The 20,199-nt window shown below is 34.6% G+C and overlaps 1 protein-coding gene across 1 annotated transcript in view; it reads right to left on the bottom strand.

The window, feature by feature from the left end:
• Positions 1-2,527: 2,527 nt before the first annotated feature.
• The window catches only part of CFAP210 (cilia and flagella associated protein 210), a 48,136-nt gene continuing 30,464 nt past the window's right edge, over positions 2,528-20,199 (bottom strand). The window contains exons 6-8 of the mRNA XM_044669808.1: positions 6,721-6,913; positions 4,549-4,713; positions 2,528-2,969 (exon numbers count right to left, since the gene is read on the bottom strand). Coding sequence (XP_044525743.1) covers positions 2,625-2,969; positions 4,549-4,713; positions 6,721-6,913 — 703 coding nt within the window. The 3' untranslated portion in view covers positions 2,528-2,624. The remainder of the gene's footprint in view (positions 2,970-4,548; positions 4,714-6,720; positions 6,914-20,199) is intronic.

Below are 20,199 nucleotides of genomic sequence, written 5' to 3'. Positions count from 1 at the left end.
TCCCCTGCTCCCCTGTGGCCCTAAGTGCTGGGGTGTGCTAGTGCTCCTCCTCATCCTGCTCTATATATGGGCAATGTGACAAGTTTTGTACCCAGAGCCAGCAAAGGGACTCCTGTCCAACCCCTCCCCCCTTACTGTCTCTGGCTGAGAATTCCTGAAGCCTTTGGCCGCTGCTTCAGCTATGCTCAAAGCATGTTGCCTTGGTCAGGCCTGTGCTCTGTCTCCACCCCTTGCACTAGATCCTTCCTGCAGGCCTTCTAAGTTGTTTTGGGCTAAAAAGTTACTTCACCTTTTCCTTTTATGGGTTATGCTGCTGCTCCAGAATCATTTTGAGGCGTTATAGTTTTTTTGGAAGGTAATTTGGAAATAAGATGGATCCTTATACCTTCTCTGCCATCTTGTCTTCACCCCGAGGAATACACTTTAAGGATGAAATTTAAAATAAAAGACCCGTCCCTAAAACTACCTATCATTTAACAATCATTTGCAAAGCCAATTTACTGGGTATGAGGTGAAATCTGAGATATTTGTATTTCTTTTATTAATGACTTGAAGCATCATTAATGTCTGTTAATAATAAGTAATTCTTCCTTTGAAAATGGGTTGTTCATATCCTTTCACCATTTATCTAGTAGGGAATGGTTCTAAGTGTTATAAATTCACTCGATTCCAATGTGTACTGGACATTAAAACCTTATTATAGATATGTGATACAAAAAAGGAGTGAATAACTCTCCATTTAAATTATTAAAGTGGCAATCAGCAAAACTATCTGGCACTAGTTAAAAAATAGAAAAGTAGATCAATGGGAACACATTAGATAAAAATGAGAAATAGTTAAACTCAACAACCCAGTGTGTGATAAACTAGAATTGCAGGGAAAAAACCTTCCTATTTGACAAGAAATTGCTGGAAAATTGAAAAGCAGTTTGGCAGAGATTAGGTTTTGATCAACACCATATGCCATAGACCACAATAAACCGAGAGTGGATGAGCAACCTGAATATCAGAGAGTACCATAATAAAATTAGAAACGAGTCAAATCAGGTACTGTTCATAGCTATGGCTAAGGAGAAAGTTCTTAAGCCAAGGATAATGCCAATCACAAAAGATGAAATAGATTCAACTGCATGGAGTAGAAAAGCCTTTTACCTCAATAAAATCCAAGCAAATAGGACACTTAGTAAAAGTAGTCAGAAAGTTTGATCCATTTAGACATCATGATATGTGTGAGATTTCTTAATTCAACTAAATTGTACTTAACAATTACCAAAGATTAAAACTAGCCAATTTTGAATCACCTAATTCATATGAATTGGATATATTTTCAGAATTTTCACACTGTATTGTTTTTGTGATTCTCCTCCTCTTTTCATAGGACAGCTAGGTGGCCCAGTGGATAAAGCACTAAGCCTGGAGTCAGGAAGCCATGAGTTCAAATCTGACTTCAGATAATTACTAGTTGTATGACCCTAAAGCAAGTCAGTTAGCCCTGTTTGCCTCAATTTCCTCATCTATCAAATGACTTGGAGAAAGAAATGTCAAAACACTCCAAATGGGCTCATGAAGAATTGGACATGACTGAAAAATGACTGGACTAGGGGCAGCTGGGTAGCTCAGTGGATTGAGAGCCAGGCCTAGAGACGGGAGGTCCTAGGTTCAAATCCGGCCTCAGACACTTCCCAGCTGTGTGACCCTGGGCAAGTCACTTGACCCCCATTGCCTACCCTTACCAATCTTCCACCTATAAGTCAATACACAGAAGTTAAGGGTTTAAAAAAAAATGACTGCACCAGTCCTTCCTAAAAATGCTGCATGACATATATATATATATATATATATATATATATATATATATTTTTTTTTTTTTTTCCCCCTAAAACCCTTACCTTCTGTTTGGAATCAATACTGTATATTGGCTCTAAGGCAGAGGAGTGGTAAGGGCTAGGCAATGGGGGTTAAGTGACTTGCCCAGGGTCACACAGCTGGGATGTGTCTGAGGCCAGATTTGAACCTAGGACCTCCCATCTCTAGGCCTGACTCTCAATCCACTGAGCCACCCAGCTGTCCCCTGACACACATATTTCTAATTATTGGTTTGAATACTTCGTGATGTCCCTTGAAGTAGCTGCATAACTCCCTGGGAGTACTATAAAATCCTGATGTGAAAATCATTACTATGGAATATACTGTTAATAAGCCTCCATCTAGTTCGGGGCTTCCCTGGTTTATTCTGTAGCCCAACAAAGGCCAAAGTTACTCTAAGCAATTCTTCTAGCTCTTGTTATTCTGTATGGGATTAAAATATATCTGTATCAAAACCTTTCAGAAGATTCCACACCTTTTATTACATTCATCTCTAGTCTACTTACTTAAAAGGCTATACTTGAATTAAAAGACTCTGGCTCAGAAAAATCAAACTAGGGACTTCTTATTTAAAGTCATAATTGAACAGCCTATTACTATCATACACAGAACAATAATATTTTAATGAAGTCATTTTATTTATAGTAGTATTTAATAGTATTGTAATTCAATGACATACGCGATGAAAACATGTCTGTTAGCTGCATTAAAATTTTGAGACAAAGTCCTTTTTAAAATGAAAAAATAAAATTTGTTTTCTACCATGTAAAACCTAGTCTTGCTTTTGTTTTTTCAAGACTATCATATTTCATTTCTCTCCTAGAGGCATAACTGGGGAGCTGGGTTCCATAGAAATCCCTAGACTGATAACTGGGCCTGATTCCACCTCTCTCTTCAAAAGGTATTCCTTGACCACCTCCAGGACCTAATTTTACAGCTTGTTCTAGAGGATAAACATTTTTTGCTGACTTTGATTCCTCTTCAATGACTTCTCTAGCATATAGTTTAAATTCCTTCTCCTTCTCATTCGCAAGATCTTCAGTCTCCCTGTCATACTCCAAATTATCTTCCAATTCTTCCTTTGAATTAACCTTCTTTTCAGCCTATTTGAAAAAAGAATAGAGAGATTATACATTGGCTAACACAATCAGGATGTGAGTTTGATGAAATTTGATTATTAAGAAAGTTGTATCTGCCTAGGTACTGGGCCTCTTCTGGGTGCAAGCTCTAATGTGTCAGAAATCCCAAAGAAATCAAAGAAAAAGGAAAAACAATGTTTATTCTTTTTGTGGTAGCAAAGAACTGGAAAGAGAGGCTGTCCATCACTTGGGAAATGGCTGTGGTATATAGTTGTAATGGAATACTACACTATTGCACCAAAAGAAATGATGAACAGAAACACCTGGAAAGACATACATGAACTAATGCAGAGTGAGGTAAGCAAAATGAGGAGAATAATGTATATAGTAACAAATATTGATCAACTATGAAGAACTAAACTATTATAAGGAGTGCAAGGATCCAAGACAACCCCAAGGGACTCATGATGAAAATGTGATTCATAGCCATAGAAGGCACTGTCAGAATCTCAATGCAGGTCAAAGCATACCATTTTCCACTTTATTTCCTTTACTCCTTCATGAGTTTGTTTTTCCTTTGTGCAATATGTGTTTTCTTTTATAACACACTGATATAACCTATATTAGATTATTTACTGTCTCAGGAAGGGTGAAGGAGGGAAAATTTGGATCATGTTAGAAATATCAGAAAAAAATTGTTAAAAATTATTTAATTGGGGGGCAGTTGGGTGATTCAGTGGATTGAGAGCCAGGCCTAGAGACGGGGAGGTCCTAGGTTCAAATCTGATCTCAGACACTTCCTAGCTGTGTGACCCTGGGCAAGTCATAACCCCCATTGCCTAGCCCTTACCACTCTCTTCTGCCTTAGAATCAATATACAGATTTGATTCTAAGATGGAAGGTAAGAGTTGTTGGGGTTTTTTTAAATATTTAATTGAAAAAAGGAATAGATATAAAAATTAATTAAGTTTTTAAAAAGAGAGAGATATACAGGACAGATCAAAGGATAAGAATCTTATGTATTTTATTTTTTTAAACCCTTACCTTCTGTCTTAGAATTGATAGTAAGTATCAGTTTCAGGGCAGAAGAGCAGTAAGGGCTAGGCAATTAGGGTGAAATGACTTGCCCAGAGTCACACAGCTAGGAAGTATCTGAGGCCACATTTTATCCTAGGAGGTCTTATCTCTAGGCTTGGCTCTCTATCCATTAAGCCCCCTCTCTATTTTCTTTAATGTTTTCTGTAGTTTTGTGCTGAAAAAAAATTTGGGGATGAACCACCAGTACTATCTTTGTACAAGCACAAAGTACAAAAAAGTATGAGAAATGTCACTTTTTCAGCTTATAAAATTGACTATGAATGGGAATTTCAATCTGTTCAAATAATTATGGAAACCTGCAAAATCAAAACTTCTGCTATAATAGTCATTTAGTTTAAAAATCTCAGTCCTTCCCCATCTCCTCCAGCAAAATAAGATAATATATTGTCAATGTACATGACAAGAAAATTTAAAAACCACAAAACTCTGATGTCCATGCTAATGAGAGTGTGCATTTTAAAAAAGAAAATAAAACATTTAGGAATAAGAATATTTCCATAATTACTATTTGATGAATGATGAATGATTGCACTGTCCTGTTGTCATCACCACGTCTTTGTTTTTTTTCCTGCTGGTGTTCCTTAAACAAATTATCTGCGTTTACAAGAGATTGCAGGGTTTCTTGAGATTCTTTTTGATTTTGCCTTTTTTGTTCCTCTTTATTTCTCAACTAGATGTGGAAAAAAGAGGGGAAAGAAAGTAAGAGAAATTTGTAGCCAGTCACCTTAAAAATAAACCTGCTTGTTTTCAAAAGAAATGCAAGTTAATAATAACTCTATGAAGAATATCCTAAATTATTAATTATTAGTGAGGGATTAATTCAGCTATTTAATGCTGAAAATCAAAACAACTTTGAGATTTTACCTCATAGCCACCAAACTGGCAAAGCCAACAAAAGACAATGTATAAAATATATTTGGAGGGGGTTTGGGGAGTCTTGCTGGAGTTGTGTAGTAGAAAGTGAAATTTGGAATTATACTAAAAAAGTCACTACATTCATCTTTGATCTTGTAAAAAAGAGAGAGGGAGAAGTCCCATATATGCAAAAATATAGAGGGCACTCCTTTTTTGTTATAGCAAAGAACTGGAGAGATACAATTGGTTAAGTGGAGGAACAAATTGTAAAATATGAATATAGTGTAATATTATTGCAGCATAAGAAATTATGACTATGCAGAATTCAGAAAAAACTTGGGGGAAACTAAGATACTCTTATGAACTGGTTTGTAGGAATTACTACAGAGCTAAGTAAGCAAAACCAGGAAAACAATTTATATGACTACGATAATGTAAAGGAAGCAAAAGACAGAAAGACTAGCAATCTTGTTAATGCAGTCACTAATCAGTGTGTGGGTATATTATGATGGGGAGAGATGGGCAGAAGATACTGGGAAATAGCAATGTAGGTTTTTTGTTTCTGTTTTTTATTTTTGTTTTGTTTTGTTTTCTAAATGAGCCTGATTGAATAGTATAGTGAGAATGAAGTCATGGTCTGAGAGCTAATTCCCATATGGGTCAGTTAGCTTTGTTCTGCTATGCTTGGTTTAATCTCCTAATTCCATGTAAAACTCAAGAATAGTGAAAAAGAAAACATTAGGATATCTGCCATTTATATGGCATATTACAAATTACAACACACTTTTACATACACTGTCATTTCATCTTAATAGCAACATGGTGAGATAAAATGAGATGAAGAAACTTGGGACCAGAGGGATTTAAGTGATAAGGCCACAAAGCTAGGCAATTGGGGAGGAGTATGAGCCTTATTCTAAATCCAATGCTCTGCACATTATACTACAGCTGCTTTTTGGGATGAACCACCAGTACTATCTTTGTACAGGCATATATACAAAGAATGGCTGTGAAAATTAGACATTTGTGTTCATTTTATTCTCCAAAATGGAAAAATAAACTATTTTAACCTACAACTTTTCTAAATGATCTAAATGAAATGTTTACTTGGACAATGATACTTCCTTATATTGTGTTAATTCTAAAGTATTAAATGAATTTAATAGCTATGAATACCTTAAGATTTTTAAAAAGGACTAGATCTGGGGGACTAAAATCTAAAGCACTAGCTCTGAAATAACAAAAAGGAATTTCCCTACTAATCTGTTAAGATATGTGGAACATTCTCCCTATGTCCAAAATCCTTGGTTCAGGAGGCAGGAACCACAACTGATGGGTTCATTATTAAGGCTGACAAGATTAAGGAGTTCTTCCAGTCCCCTTCATTCTTTCTAAAAAACAAAACAATAGACTCCAAGCAGCTACAAATACTACTTATTCATGGTCAGACTAGGATCTTTCCTCCTCCACCTAGTTCCCTTAACTAAGCCCAATGTGCCATAGGGTAATGAAAAGAACACTGAAACAGGAGTGAAAAGACCTGATTTCTAGGATAGCCCTACCCTGGCATGACCTTGAGCAAGTCAAATTATTTCTATGCCCCTCAGTTTTTTCTTACCAAATGACGGTAGTAGTAGATGATCACTGGAGTTCATTCTAGCTCTACTGTTCTGTGACTGCCTGCACAATTCTCTAAGTTATATTATCTCTGAAGTATAAAAATACCTTAGTGGTTAGGGTTTTTAAATTTTGGCTTTTTTGGAAAATTGTTTTACCCATTCCTAACTCAGGGCACTGTACTTTTCATTAAAAAATACTTTACCACTTCAGATCTATATTCTTCAATCTCTCTTATCCGTGTCTTTCTTTTTTCTTCTTTTTCATTTTCAGCCTGTTCATATTCATCATCAGCTTCTGCTTTATCTCTGGCAATAACATCATCTTCATTGACAAGTTTCTGTCTATTAAGTTCATTCAGGAAGTTAAAAATTCTCTCTTTACGTTCTTCCATCAGCCTGCAATAGAAATGCCATAACTTGTCAAAAATAGATAAGGGTTTGTTCGGGAGCCACTGTAATTTAATTAAAGAATCTGGAATATTTTCCATTCTCCTGTTCTTTCTTTTACATTAGTTGCTTTAAAAAATCTCATTAGTCTATAATTCTGCCTTTTTTTTTTTTTTTGCACTTTCCAAGGGCTTTTGAACGTCTAAACTGGACTTTTCATCACTTCCCTTCACCTTAATATGGCCTCAACAAATATGGATGATGTGAATGTATTTACAAATAGAATCAATATTCACCATAGGTATATTTCTTTAAAGCAGACTATGGCTCAACATATAGCAAAGTTATTCCACTGATTCCATGCCTGGAAGTAGGGTGCCACTTTAGTTTGTCCCATTAAGTCACAGGAATGTCACACTCTGAAAACACACTATAAGGCTACAATATATAACTATGCCTAAAATGATGGGGCTGGACTGAATGATCTCTAAGAAGGTCCCTTCCCATTATAAGTCTATAAATAAATGATCCAATGATCTGAGATTTTGACTACAAAAGTATCACACAAAAACTTTCTGATGAAATGAGATAATATTTGTAACGTGCTTAATACTCACAGTGCCGGCACATAGTAAGTACTTAAATGTGCTTAAATGCTTGGGGCCTTTCCCTTTCACAAATGTGTTCCCAAAAGGATGACTCTTAGTCCGAGTTTGACATTCAATTATACTTAGGATTAACGGGGACAGGTTTATCTTACAGACTGAGTAAAACCAAATATAAATATATGGTTCATACACTAAATATTTTCTGAAAACCTATGTATACTAGGCACTAGAATTAAGGTATATAAACAAAAAATTTTTAAGGTAAAATGCAAAACTGTGAAGAAAAGTTTTGAAATTGGGGTTTGAGAGCTGATTTGTTTTTTACACACCACGTAGCTATAAATTCTCTCTAAATGACTGACTCTTGTGGTAAATCTCTGTCCATACCAGAAAAATGAAAGACAGTGTATTCACAAAACTTTGTTACTGAAAGCCTAATAATTTGGATTAAATAGGGGTAGAGGGTTGCTGTCATCTCATTTTGGTCTCAAATGAATGGGAACATAGTGGCTGAGGGTCTCTAGTTTGGTGGCACGTTCTTCTAGGCTTGGGGAGGTTGGGGTGGGAAGGATATCTGGTTTTAGTCTTCTGTTGATTCCATTGGTGTAAGCATGCTAGCTTGGAAGCAGCCTGAAGGTAGGGTCTCTGGTTCTTCATTTACAGAGAAAGAGGTCTCACTCCCTCACATCTTATGATATTTTCATCAGTCTTCCATAATTTTAAGATTTATACTAAATGGGGCTCTAGGGCACAGAGCCTAAACTGAAATTTTGCTTAATCCTTTCTTTTTATAGTCCTTATGCCTGCATGTATAAAGATACATTATTATCTACTCACAAGCTCTGGAAAAGTAAAAGACATTTAGGGACTCATAGCTCCCTGTCCTCAAGAAACTTAAATTCTAATATTAAATCTAAAATGACTCAAAGTTGGGAGGGAAAGATCCAAAAAGACCACAGTAAGCTGGATAAAACAAAAGCTGACACTGTGGAACTTAATAGGTATGAATAGAATTTATTTCTCTTAGGTTGAAAGATTATCTGAACAAAAACAGAATGGGTTGGGAGGATGGAAAGAATTTGAGTGAAAGGGAAACTAGAAATAGGATTGTCAAAAAAGAAGAAACAGGGTTGGTTATTTAAGCATTTACAAATATGCACAGAAAGAAGCAAGTTCAGAAGGATATAAAAACGGACAGCTTTGTAAGTAAAATAATTTACTATATTCTCAAAAGGAATATCAAATATCAAACTGAGGTTTGATGCCTCATGTAGAAACCTCATTATCTGCCCTACTTTGTACACTGAAATACTCTCTTTGCTTGGTGTTTGTTAAATTCAGAATAATTTTTTAATTTAAAGTACAGGATGGAGGAAACTCAGTAGTTCTTAAGTAAAAGATTTGTGTTTTTGTTTGCTACAAACCCAATATGGGATAACAGTGAGACTAAGAAAGATAATGTCATCTTCAGCTGTATTCACAGAAATATAGCACCCAGAGCAAGAGAGTAAAGTCTCACTATATTCTGCATGCACTGGTGTCTGATCATATCTAGAAAACTATATTCAGTCCTAGCCAAAGGATAAGGGACTAAGAACTAATACCATATTTCATGTTTAAGATGTAAAAGGAACCAATTAAGATTCTAAAAATAAGAACCATAAACCAATTGATAGTCAAATATAAGCAGGCAGTTCTAAAAGGAAGAAATCTAAATTATTAATAACCATGTGTGAAATAATTTAATTCCTATTCTTATTCCTAATCAGTATTATTGAATTCACTATGATCAATACATATCGCTTTGGCTAGGTTAAAAAGATTCTCATATATGACTTTTTTTGGCTATAAGAGTAGGTTCATGTAGAGTTCAGCTCATCAAGTTATTTGTGGGTCACTGAATGGGATAAGAGGAATGAGGTTGACGCCTGACTATAAAATTGCCCTTCCTGTCCCAAATGCTTCCTGCCAAACACAAAGGGGAGAGTTCCTCTTTCCTGCCACCTGTGGATAATGCTGACTAAGAATCACCACATCTTGGGTGCCATTTGTAGAGACCAGCTTGTCAAATTATTTGTGGGTTACAGAACAGGATAAGAGGAATGAGGTGTTAGGATTAGGAGGGTCAGAGACAGACTTACAGACAGTCTCAAAGGCCTCTTGTTGATCAGTGATAAAATTTATTGATTTCAGATAGGTACTTATAGAGGGTTGAATTAAGCAGAGGGATTAGATCACTCACAATGGAAGTCAATGATTCACAGGATGGAAACAATGGATTTAGATTACCTCAGTGGATCTAAACAGAGTTTTCTATAGGTGATAATTCAATATGTCAATGTGTAACCATCTAACCAAGTTTCTCACAGAATTCCTGCATCATTAGTTTCTTGGAAGAACATACAGTATTTGGGGAATGGAGGGGTTGAGTTCTCATGCTGAGGAGCAAACCACATATCTGGCTGTTTCTAAGCTATGGCTTCCCAGTGACCTTGCAAACTGGGGTTCACTCACTACTGGGGGCTACATTTGCTCCTTTTTAATATAAATTTAACAAATGAAAACAAGGTGAGTGTATGATCTATATGAACTGTGTAAGGCTAGAAAGCTAAATTCCAATTCTATTTGCTTGGAAATGAAACTTTTGAAATTTCATATTTTACTAGGGCTTTTTTCAGAGTGTGTTTCAAGATATGCTTTTCGTGCTGACCATAGTGATTTGTCATAGGCAGATGAAGAAAACTTGTTTTGCAAGTCTCAGAGGCTTCGGTTTGAGAGATGAAAAATGTTTATAGCTCTTGCCTAAGGTACCTTGCCTTAAATCAGAAGATCCAATCCTAGGGGTACTAAGATCCCCATCCCAATAAGGCCTCTTCCTCTGAGCTTTTGCATAGCCTTAGTTGGCTAGTCAGACTTGCTATGGCTTTCGTTGAGACTCAGGGGTCCTTTTACCTTTATGACAAGCATTACCACAGCTCAGAGAGCTACTTTTATTAGCCCAATTCTATTAAGCATCCAATTCTTTGTTCCATAAGCCAAGTAAATATTGATTTCTCCTTTACTTATAAGTCAAATTTGTTTAATTTTCTAAGTGTCCATGCTATTATGCTGCTAAGAATTATGTTCTAGGTCTGGTCTGTATCTTTTCTTCCTAATCAAATCTGCAAAAGTGTTTGGTATAAGATGTTTGTGCTAAGTCTTTTAAATTGTGAATTAAATGTGGGTTGATTATGTTGTGCCATCTTCTGGTGGAAAAAGTGTGAGGTTAACTTTTGTCTAAGTACCAAGGTTTGAGAGTATAACATATAGAACAAATGTGATTAGTTATAGAGATAATAGAAGGGGAAATACACTTTGAAAATTTACATTTGATATAGAAATAATTATGTCTAATATCAGAATACAAGGCTGTACATCATTATATTATATTTTTCAAGATAGCTTAACCACAACAATAATAATAGTTGGGCTGAGGTTAATACAAAGGGTGAGGCAGTCACTTGTTAACATAAAATTGGGTAAATGTTTTTTTTTTTGAGAAGTGGCTTAGTTAATAGGTCTTAGGGAGGCTTGCCACCTCCAAGGACTTTTCTGCTATGTGAACTGTTCTTTTGGCTTATCTCCAAATCATGGGCTTCGGTGACTCAAGTCTTCAGAGTGGTCTTCTGGGTTCATATTCGGCTGTTCCAGAAAGGTTCTCTGCTTTGGGTGTTCATTTCCTGTGTAAATTCAACCCCCATATTATAATTCTGGGTTGGTTGGTTTGGTTGTTTGTCTATAGATAGATTTTCCCAATTCATGTTCAGTGATTATCCAAATGAAATAACTTACAAGAGATTCACTGTAACTCCAATTGAAATAAAAACTTGGAGTGGGGTACAGTTTAAGTAAGCAGTGGAGTATATTTGATTGCCATACACATTCAAATTTCTGGGACTTCAATTATTATTTCACTTTGCTTTGATTATAACAATTTGCTTTGAAAGGAAAAGGCAAGGAAAGGATTATAACACTTTGATGTCAGGTAAGAATCAGGATTATTCTTTCCCTTTGAATGGTGGATACAGTTCAATGATCTATCAGACAACTACACCTAAATTCAAAATGTAGTATTAGTTGCAATCCCCAAAGCTTTTACCTTAAACGGCAAATCTCATCAATTGCAATTCAAAGCTGAAAAATTTCCAAGATTCACATACACAATGAAAAGCTTTGATTTTACAAGTCATGATAACCAATTTTTTTTTCTGAGTTTCAGTGCTCATTGACAAAGCTTAAATTATCTGGCAGTTCTTCCCAATTCATACAGAAAAAGGGTTAACAATTTTGCTGGGAGTTAAATTTCCACTAACATTATCTTGATTAATGATGTCTGGTACAGGGGCTGATCAGTAACTTGGAAGAGAGTCAACATTATCCTAATACATAACATAATATTTTTGTACATTGTCATAATCAATTTAAATTAAACTTTTAGGTTACAGTACAAATCATATATCATTGCAAGTAAACATGATTAATTTCTAACAAAACACTTTTTTAATAAGCTTGCATTTATACACATATTTTCAGTTTTTTCAGACTCATATTTGCACAAGGTACATATTTTGGGAACACTCAATATGTAACAAATTTGTCAAAAATCCAATACGAGTGACATGTTAATCAGAGTTATGGTGGTCTAAAGTCATTGTTGAAACAGTTCTGAAGTTGCTTTGTCTGTTTAAAAATTTGGAAATGCTTACTGTACGATTTGCATTTGGGGTAAAGATAAATTCTAGATTTCTTCCCCCAAATTTTTTATATTCATACATTTCTGATATTTTCAAAAAAGTTTTTAAGCAGTTTATTCATTTGCTATATATATGCATGCATATATAAAATTTTTGTTGCTGTTTAGGATTATCTTTCATACCAAATCAAAATTCAATGAAGCTGCTAATTAATACTTTAGGTTTTAAATTTACTGTGAGGAAGGGGTTAATAAGTTTGTAGGAAGTTTTAAATATTTTGCAAATTATCTATAAAGTGTCCTGATTGTTATTTATCTTGGCTTTGTATCCTAGTGGGTGTATGTTGCTTTGGGAAATGAGAAAAAAATCTTTTTATTATTAGCAACCTTGTTTTTCTAATCCTCTTTTTCTATTTAGATCATTGTACTTCTAAAATGTGCATGTATTGACCTTGATATTAAATTATTCTCAATGAAAATTGATTTAAAACTTCAGAACTTTCAAATGGATACCTCAAAGTATTTTTACATAATTGATTAAAATTCACCAATTATATTTTGATATAACATTTGTTGAATGTATTTTGCATTAGATTTTTCACTCCTTGTCTCCTCTTTACCCTTATAACAAACAGAGGAAAGGTAATTACACTTAATTGTCTATAATCAACAATCTTTATCCCAAATCCTTTGAGATTTCTGGGCTGGTCAAATATTTCTACTCAATTGCATTATTCATTTACTCTGTTTACATATCACATTTGTACATCTATCCTTATCCAATTCAGGTGATAAATAAATTTTCTTTACAATATAGCTGCATACAAACTTCATTTTTACACATAATTACCCATTGACAAACTGTATTTTAATGCATGTTGATCTTCAATGGCATTTCACAATAGCAGATTAATAATATTTGAACTTCTTTTTTCCTTCATATCTTTAATTTTTACATTTTGATCTTAATTCCTTTATTCAAATAACCTTTTAGGCATTGTCAGACAATCAACACAGTAGGTATTATTTGACTAACATCTGGTATCTTAAAAGTTTAGTTTTAAGCTGCCACAATAGATGTTAATTTTTGCCTTTTGTAATATTTTTTGAAATAAAGATAACCACTTAAATTGAACAAAATTTTTGTATAGGATGTGTCATCACTTCCTAACTTTGAAATTTAATAAAATAGTAATTTTTGAAAATTTAGAAAACTTTAGGAAATTTCTAAACAATTTTTATGGGTATTAACTGTTTTAATATTTTAAAAATAAGTCTCTTTTTCTTTATATTTCTTCTTTATTTTCATAAGTAAACCTAAAATATTTAATTTAAACCAATTTTTAATTTAAACCAATATTTTATTTTTTTATTTTACATTTTTTACCATTTTAAAAAATCATTTTACATTTTTATCATTTATTAGTAATATCTGCAGTTTCCCCCTTTTTCTATATAATTTGCAAATGTAGCCCCCAGTAGTGAGAATGAACCCCAGTTTGCAAGGTCACTGGGAAGCCATAGCTTAGAAACAGCCAGATATGTGGCTTGCTCCTCAGCATGAGAACTCAACCCCTCCATTCCCCAAATACTGTATGTTCTTCCAAGAAACTACTGATGCAGGAATTCTGTGAGAAACTTGGTTAGATGGTTACACATTGACATATTGAATTATCACCTATAGAAAACTCTGTTTAGATCCACTGAGGTAATCTAAATCCATTGTTTCCATCTGTGAATCATTGACTTCCATTGTGAGTGATCTAATCCCTCTGCTTAATTCAACCCTCTATAAGTATCTACCTGAAATCAATAAAGAAAAGGAAGGGGGAACTTCCACTCACTGACATTGTTCTAGTTACCCAACTGGAGATAATCATTCTATTGCCCATCTTATGATCACATCCTACCCATTCTGTAAGCAGAGATGACTCTTATCTTGCTCCTCTTATAATCACTCATGGAAAGTCCCCTAGTTATTTTAGGAGTCCATTGCCAGCATTTGGGTAGGATTCTACCTGCCTTGTACTTAATATTACAGGAACAATTGCTCAACATTATGCAAAATCAGGTGGAGATCTACTGGCCTTTTATCCTGGAATTTACTAACAGTCCATTAATTTGTAAACCCCAATGTGAATACCAATGAGATTTTGTATTTTGTGCTTCATCATTTGAACTGTCTGGAATTTAATAAAACTTGTACTCTAGAATATGGAGGGATTTCAGATCATAAGGAAGATCTGTTTGTTAAAAAGGGCCAGCTTCCTTTAATAAATACTTCTTGGCTCTGAGTTCTGCCTCAGCTGTCTTATTACAGATGTTGGGAAGATAGATCCCTATCCCCTTATACTTCATTGGGTTTTAGTGATAGCGATAGGTTTAAGATAATCAATATTGTGATTCTAAAGTGATTAGTATAATTCCATTATAATCTTAATTACAATTAGAAGAATTCATGATTTTTGTAAGGATCTCTAATTAAAGCATAAAACTGCTTCTAAGGGGACTTTCAACCCCTCCCTAAGTTGGCACTTCCCTTCTATCACGAGATGCTGACCATCTGAGTTTCATGTCCCGATATGCTGCATCATGTCCCGATATAGTGCAAGTATGCACATCCTTCCTTACTGGGAAATAACCATCTTTCCCAACTCGATCAGATGAGCCCTGAGGTAATGGTCATCAGTATTTATTAATAAGGGTATTGTCTTATGATTTGACCTTTAGACTAATATGGGTTTTCCTAAATGAACTAACCAATCAGCTTTGTAGTTGGATAACAGTTTCTACAAAAGATCTACATGAAGTTATGTCTTATGCTTGCTCAACCTTGTTTGGAAATATTCACTTTGTTACTGACCTAGTATATAAACCAGGTCTCTGCTGCCTGGTTTTGTCTCTTGCTAGAGTCCAACTATGTAACATGTGTGAGATTCTGGGTTTATCTGGGAGACTTGGCCCTCTTCCAATAAACTCTAAAATTCTACCTTGACTTGGAGAAAATTGGCTTTTTGACATTGTTTACCTAAATTATCTATATCAGGGTGGTGGGATAAAAATTTCCACCACAAGATTAGACAAATTCCTCTTGAACACATTTGAAAATACTACAAATCACAATTAGAGAAATAGACATTAAAGAACTCTACATTTCAAATTCACATCCAATGGGTTGGGCAAAGTTGACAAAAAAAAGGAAAATGACAATTATTTTAAAGGCCATGGAAAAACAAGCACCATAGATAGAATTGTGAACTAATCCAGCCATTCTGGAAAGCAATGTGGAACTATGCCCTAAAAGCTAGTAAACTATAAGGATTTTGATTATTCACTTCATAACATAAAACCGGAGACTCAATATATGTAAAGAACTTTGCAAAAAGCCTCAGTCACATAAGAAAATTGGATAGGGCCATATAAAGTTATCTTACTAACACCTTCAGCAATAAAAATCTTAGAGAAAGAACTGTGGATTCATTGTGTACACGTAAAACTCGCTCCCAGGGAAAATGGTGAAGGAGAAATAGAGACAGAGATAGATTTAGGAGGAGGAGAAGGAGAAAGAGATGAGATAGAAAGCAGTTATTTAGAAGAAAGCTGAAAAAAGTCATTAGGCAACTGAGATGACTGACAGAAAGTACATAAGGAGGGGATGATGCAGTGGAAGAGGAGAATTCAAGCAGATCAGAATAGAAAGGATGAGAGCAGATGGTAGAATGACAGAAAAAGGAGAAGTAGATGACCTGCTGCTGAAAAGATAGCAAAGACTGTACAGCAATCTACAGAGAAGAGGATTACATTTCCAAAAGAGTTTCATGCAGCAGTACACAGATATACAATAAAAGGAAGAGAACCATCAGGCAAGATGAGAAAAGAAAAAACCAAAGATTTAGTAAGTATGTTCCATGCAATAAGAACATAAAGGATACATGTTTCACTAATTGTTATAAGATCTGTATTTGATACAATATCCATGTAAATAAATGGATATTTAAGAAAGGCTGAAATAATAATAGGAGAGTTATATATTAGATTCATAAGGTCTTACCTAGATAGAAGGTCTGATTGAGATATTGTACTTAGGTAATATCAGGAAACATTTATGGATCAACACAAAGATTAGAGTAGGAACATATAATACATATACTACATTTTACATGCTCTGTACATACTTGTAAAATAATTGTAATTTAATAAATATACATATGTGTATATGTGAGTTGGTTTAGCCTGTATATGTATATAACGTGTAAATTCAATGTCTACAGTTGCTGAAATGCAGAAGTTTTGCAAGTTTGTACATGTATGTAAAGATATGTAGATATATGTAAAATGAGGATGATGTGAAAACCTTAGATTCATAAGATAGGATACTTAGTTCACAGTTCAATATAGACAGTTTGGTTGAATGTATTAGCAATACTATTTAGCATAGAAAGAATTTGTTTTAATTTGTTTAGCTTAGATTTTTCTTAAAAATGCATTTTGCATAAGTTCATTTTTTAGTCAGATTGTATTTTTTGTAAAAGCTTATGCTACACTGTGTTTTATTGTAATTTTTCTTTTTTTTCTAGTTTTACACATTTTTATGATATTTTTTTAGATAAGATTGCTTTTGTATTAGTTTAGCATCATAGTTTTTTTAGTTGCAAACTGGATTTGAAAAAGTTTCTAGGGGGCAGCTGGTTAGCTCAGTGGATTGAGAGCCAGGTCTAGAGATGGGAGGTTCTAGGTTCAAATCTGGCCTCAGACACTTCCCAGCTGTGTGACCCTGGGCAAGTCACTTGACTCCCATTGCCTACCCTTACCACTCTTCTGCCTTGGAGCCTATACACAGTATTGACTCCAAGACCTTTCTTTCCTTTGTTCAAGTCCCTAGAATAAAGAAGATAAGATAGAAATAGCTTAGTGAGTGTAGTTGGTTGTTATTTTGGGGTAAGAATTTAGAGTAGGAATACAATAAGGCAAGGTAAGTTTGTTGGTGCCCAGATAAGAAAACAAATCAGACAGGTGAAAGCTTCTGCAAAGTGCACAACTTTGCAGAAGAAGGCTGGCACACACATGGAATGAAAAGGAAAAGATTCTAGGATGTGAAGACTGGATAAAAGGAGACTCATAGAAACAGTTAGGGGGGGAGTGTTCCTATCTCTTTCAAGCAGTTGAGGAAAGCACTTCCTATTGTTGGTTCCTATCCTTGGAAGCCATTCAAGTTCCTGTTTTCTGTAATTCAGCCATCCAGCCACCCAGCCATTGAGTGAGATATCCTATGCACCTTTCTTCACTATAGTCCTACACTGAGTTCCTGAAATCCGGTGCCAAATAAGAACCTTATCAGAGACCTGTTTGAGATTTAGGCCAGGGCCAACTTGGCTCAAGCCAGGTTGGTGAATTTCCCACTGTATCTATCTGCTACTGATAGACTAATTCTTCAGAATAATAATTTGAGGACCAGACTAGATCAAGAAGTTTAGATAGTGGGGTCTAATTAGACAGAGAGAGTAAATTAAGGAGCAAGTTCCAGAAGAGGACATGTTATATGAATGTAATATTGTTGAGCCCTAAGAAGAAAGTTATGGTTTTTAGAAAAACCTGCAAAGATTTATATAAAATGGTAAATATTCAAGTGAGCAGAATCAGAATAACTAATACAATGATAAAATTAATGTTATAACAAACAATTCTGAGAGGCTTAGGAACTCTGATCAATTTAAAGACCAACCACTATTCTAGAGGAACAATGACAAAGCATGCGACGCACCTTCTAACAGAGGAGGGATATGGTGGAAAGAAAGGAAGAGGGGGACAAACACTGAGGAACAACAGAGTGGATGGAAATGCACAGGTAGTAACTATGACTGAGTGTAAATGGGATGCATTCACCCATGGAAAGAAAATGGATAGATAAACCCAAAGACCCCAACTTGTAAGATAAGAACTCACTATTTGACAAAAACTGCTGGGAAAAATCAGGTTTAGATCAACATCTTACACCCTTTACCAAGATAAATTCAAAATGGGTAAAGTATAAAGAGTGAAATCATAAATAAATTAGGTGAACATAGAATAAAATACCTATCAAATCTGTGGGGAAAGGAAGAAATTTAAGACCAAGCAGGAGATAGAGAACATTGCAAAATGTAAAATGAATGACTTTGATTACATCAAATTAAAATTTTTTGTACAAACAAAACCAATGCAACCAAAATTAGAAGGAAAGCATCAAATTGGGAGAATATTTTTATAACAAAACTCTCTGACAGAGGTTTAATTTCCCAAATATATAAGGAACTAAGTCAAATTTACAAAAAAAGCAAGCCATTCCCCAATCAACTAATGGTCAAGGGACATGAATAGGTAGTTTTCATGTAATGAAATCAAAACTATCAATAAGCACAGGAAAAAGTGTTCTAAATCCCTCCTGATTAGAGAAATGCAAATTAAAACAACTCTGAGGTACCATGTTACAACTAGCAGACTGGCCAAAATGGCAGCAAAGGGAAGTGATAAATGTTGGAAGGGTTGTGGCAAAATTGGGACACTAATACATTGCTGGTGGATTTGTGAATTAGTTCAAATATTCTGGAAGGCAATTTGGAATTATGCCCAAAGGGCTTTAAAAGAATACCTACCCTTTGACCTAGCCATACTACTGTTAGGTTTGTATCCCAAAGAAATAATAAGAAAAAAGACTTGTACAAAAATATTTATAGCCTTGCTCTTTGTGGTAGCAAAAAATTGAAAGAAAATGGATAGCAGAAAGGATCAAAAACCAGAAGCTGACGAGTTGTTTACAAGAAACACTGAAAATGAGACACACAGAGTGAAGGTTAGGAGCTAGAATAGAATATACTATGTTTCAGCTTATCCAGAGATAGCAGTGGTAGTGGTCATTATCTCTGACAGAATTGGGGCTAAAATGGATATAATTGGAAGAGATGAACAAGATAATTATATTATGTTGAGGGTTACTACAGATAATAAGCATTATCAATATTGGACCTGTATGCACCAAGAGTTATAACATCCAGATTTTTAAAGGAAAAAATAAACGAGATACAGCTGGAAATAAACAATAAAATAATAAGAGTGGGGGACTTTAACTTTCCCCTCTCAGAACTAGATAAATCTAACCAATAAATAAATAAGAAAGAAAATAAGGAGATAATAGAACCTCATACAAGTTAATTATGATGGATATCTGGAGAACCCTCATACACCTGCAAGAAGCTAGTAGTAGATATAAGCCTGAGCACATATATAATCCAAACATAGCTTCTGAAGGGACAACAATAGTTTAGAAACTGTAAATATTCTTCAAAGGTCTTACTCTAACACTCATCATACTATGGAGATAATTCTGCATTCCTGAGGGATTATGGCATTAGAACAAAAGTTCCACTGGGTATAACCAAGCTGGAAAGACTTGCTTTTAGAAAGAGTATGATCCTAACAATAGATTGTCTAAAACCAATCTAGTTAAATATGGCCCTGGTAATAATGTATGTTAACTGAGAACCAGACAAGTTAAGGTGATAAAATTAAATGATGATAGGGATGTGATGAAATGGGTCTTATATTATACCACTAGAATAGATGTGAATTGTTTTTTAGAAAACAAGATGAAAATCTACATTAAGGGCTGAAAAGCTGTAAAGCATGGACCTACAGATCTCATTACTAGGAATTGGCCCTAAGGGAATTATTAAGAGGGTAAAAAGCTGTGTATGTATGAATATATTCAAAGAACCTCTGTTTGTAAGGACAAAATAACTGGAAATAGCACAAATGCAATGATTAGGAGAAATTGCTAAATAGATTGTGATATGTATTATGGTATTTAAAATGACAAATAGTAGAAGTATAAAGAAAATAAGGGAACTATATGAAGAGTTGAAAAGAGAATAAAAATAATACATACTATGATAACATTAAAAAACAATAGCCACAAAATC

This window comes from Gracilinanus agilis, chromosome 3, assembly GCF_016433145.1.
Source record: "Gracilinanus agilis isolate LMUSP501 chromosome 3, AgileGrace, whole genome shotgun sequence".
Lineage (NCBI taxonomy): Eukaryota > Metazoa > Chordata > Mammalia > Didelphimorphia > Didelphidae > Gracilinanus > Gracilinanus agilis.
Note: the sequence above shows the minus strand (reverse complement) of the source record. Positions and strands in the feature narration are given on the sequence as shown.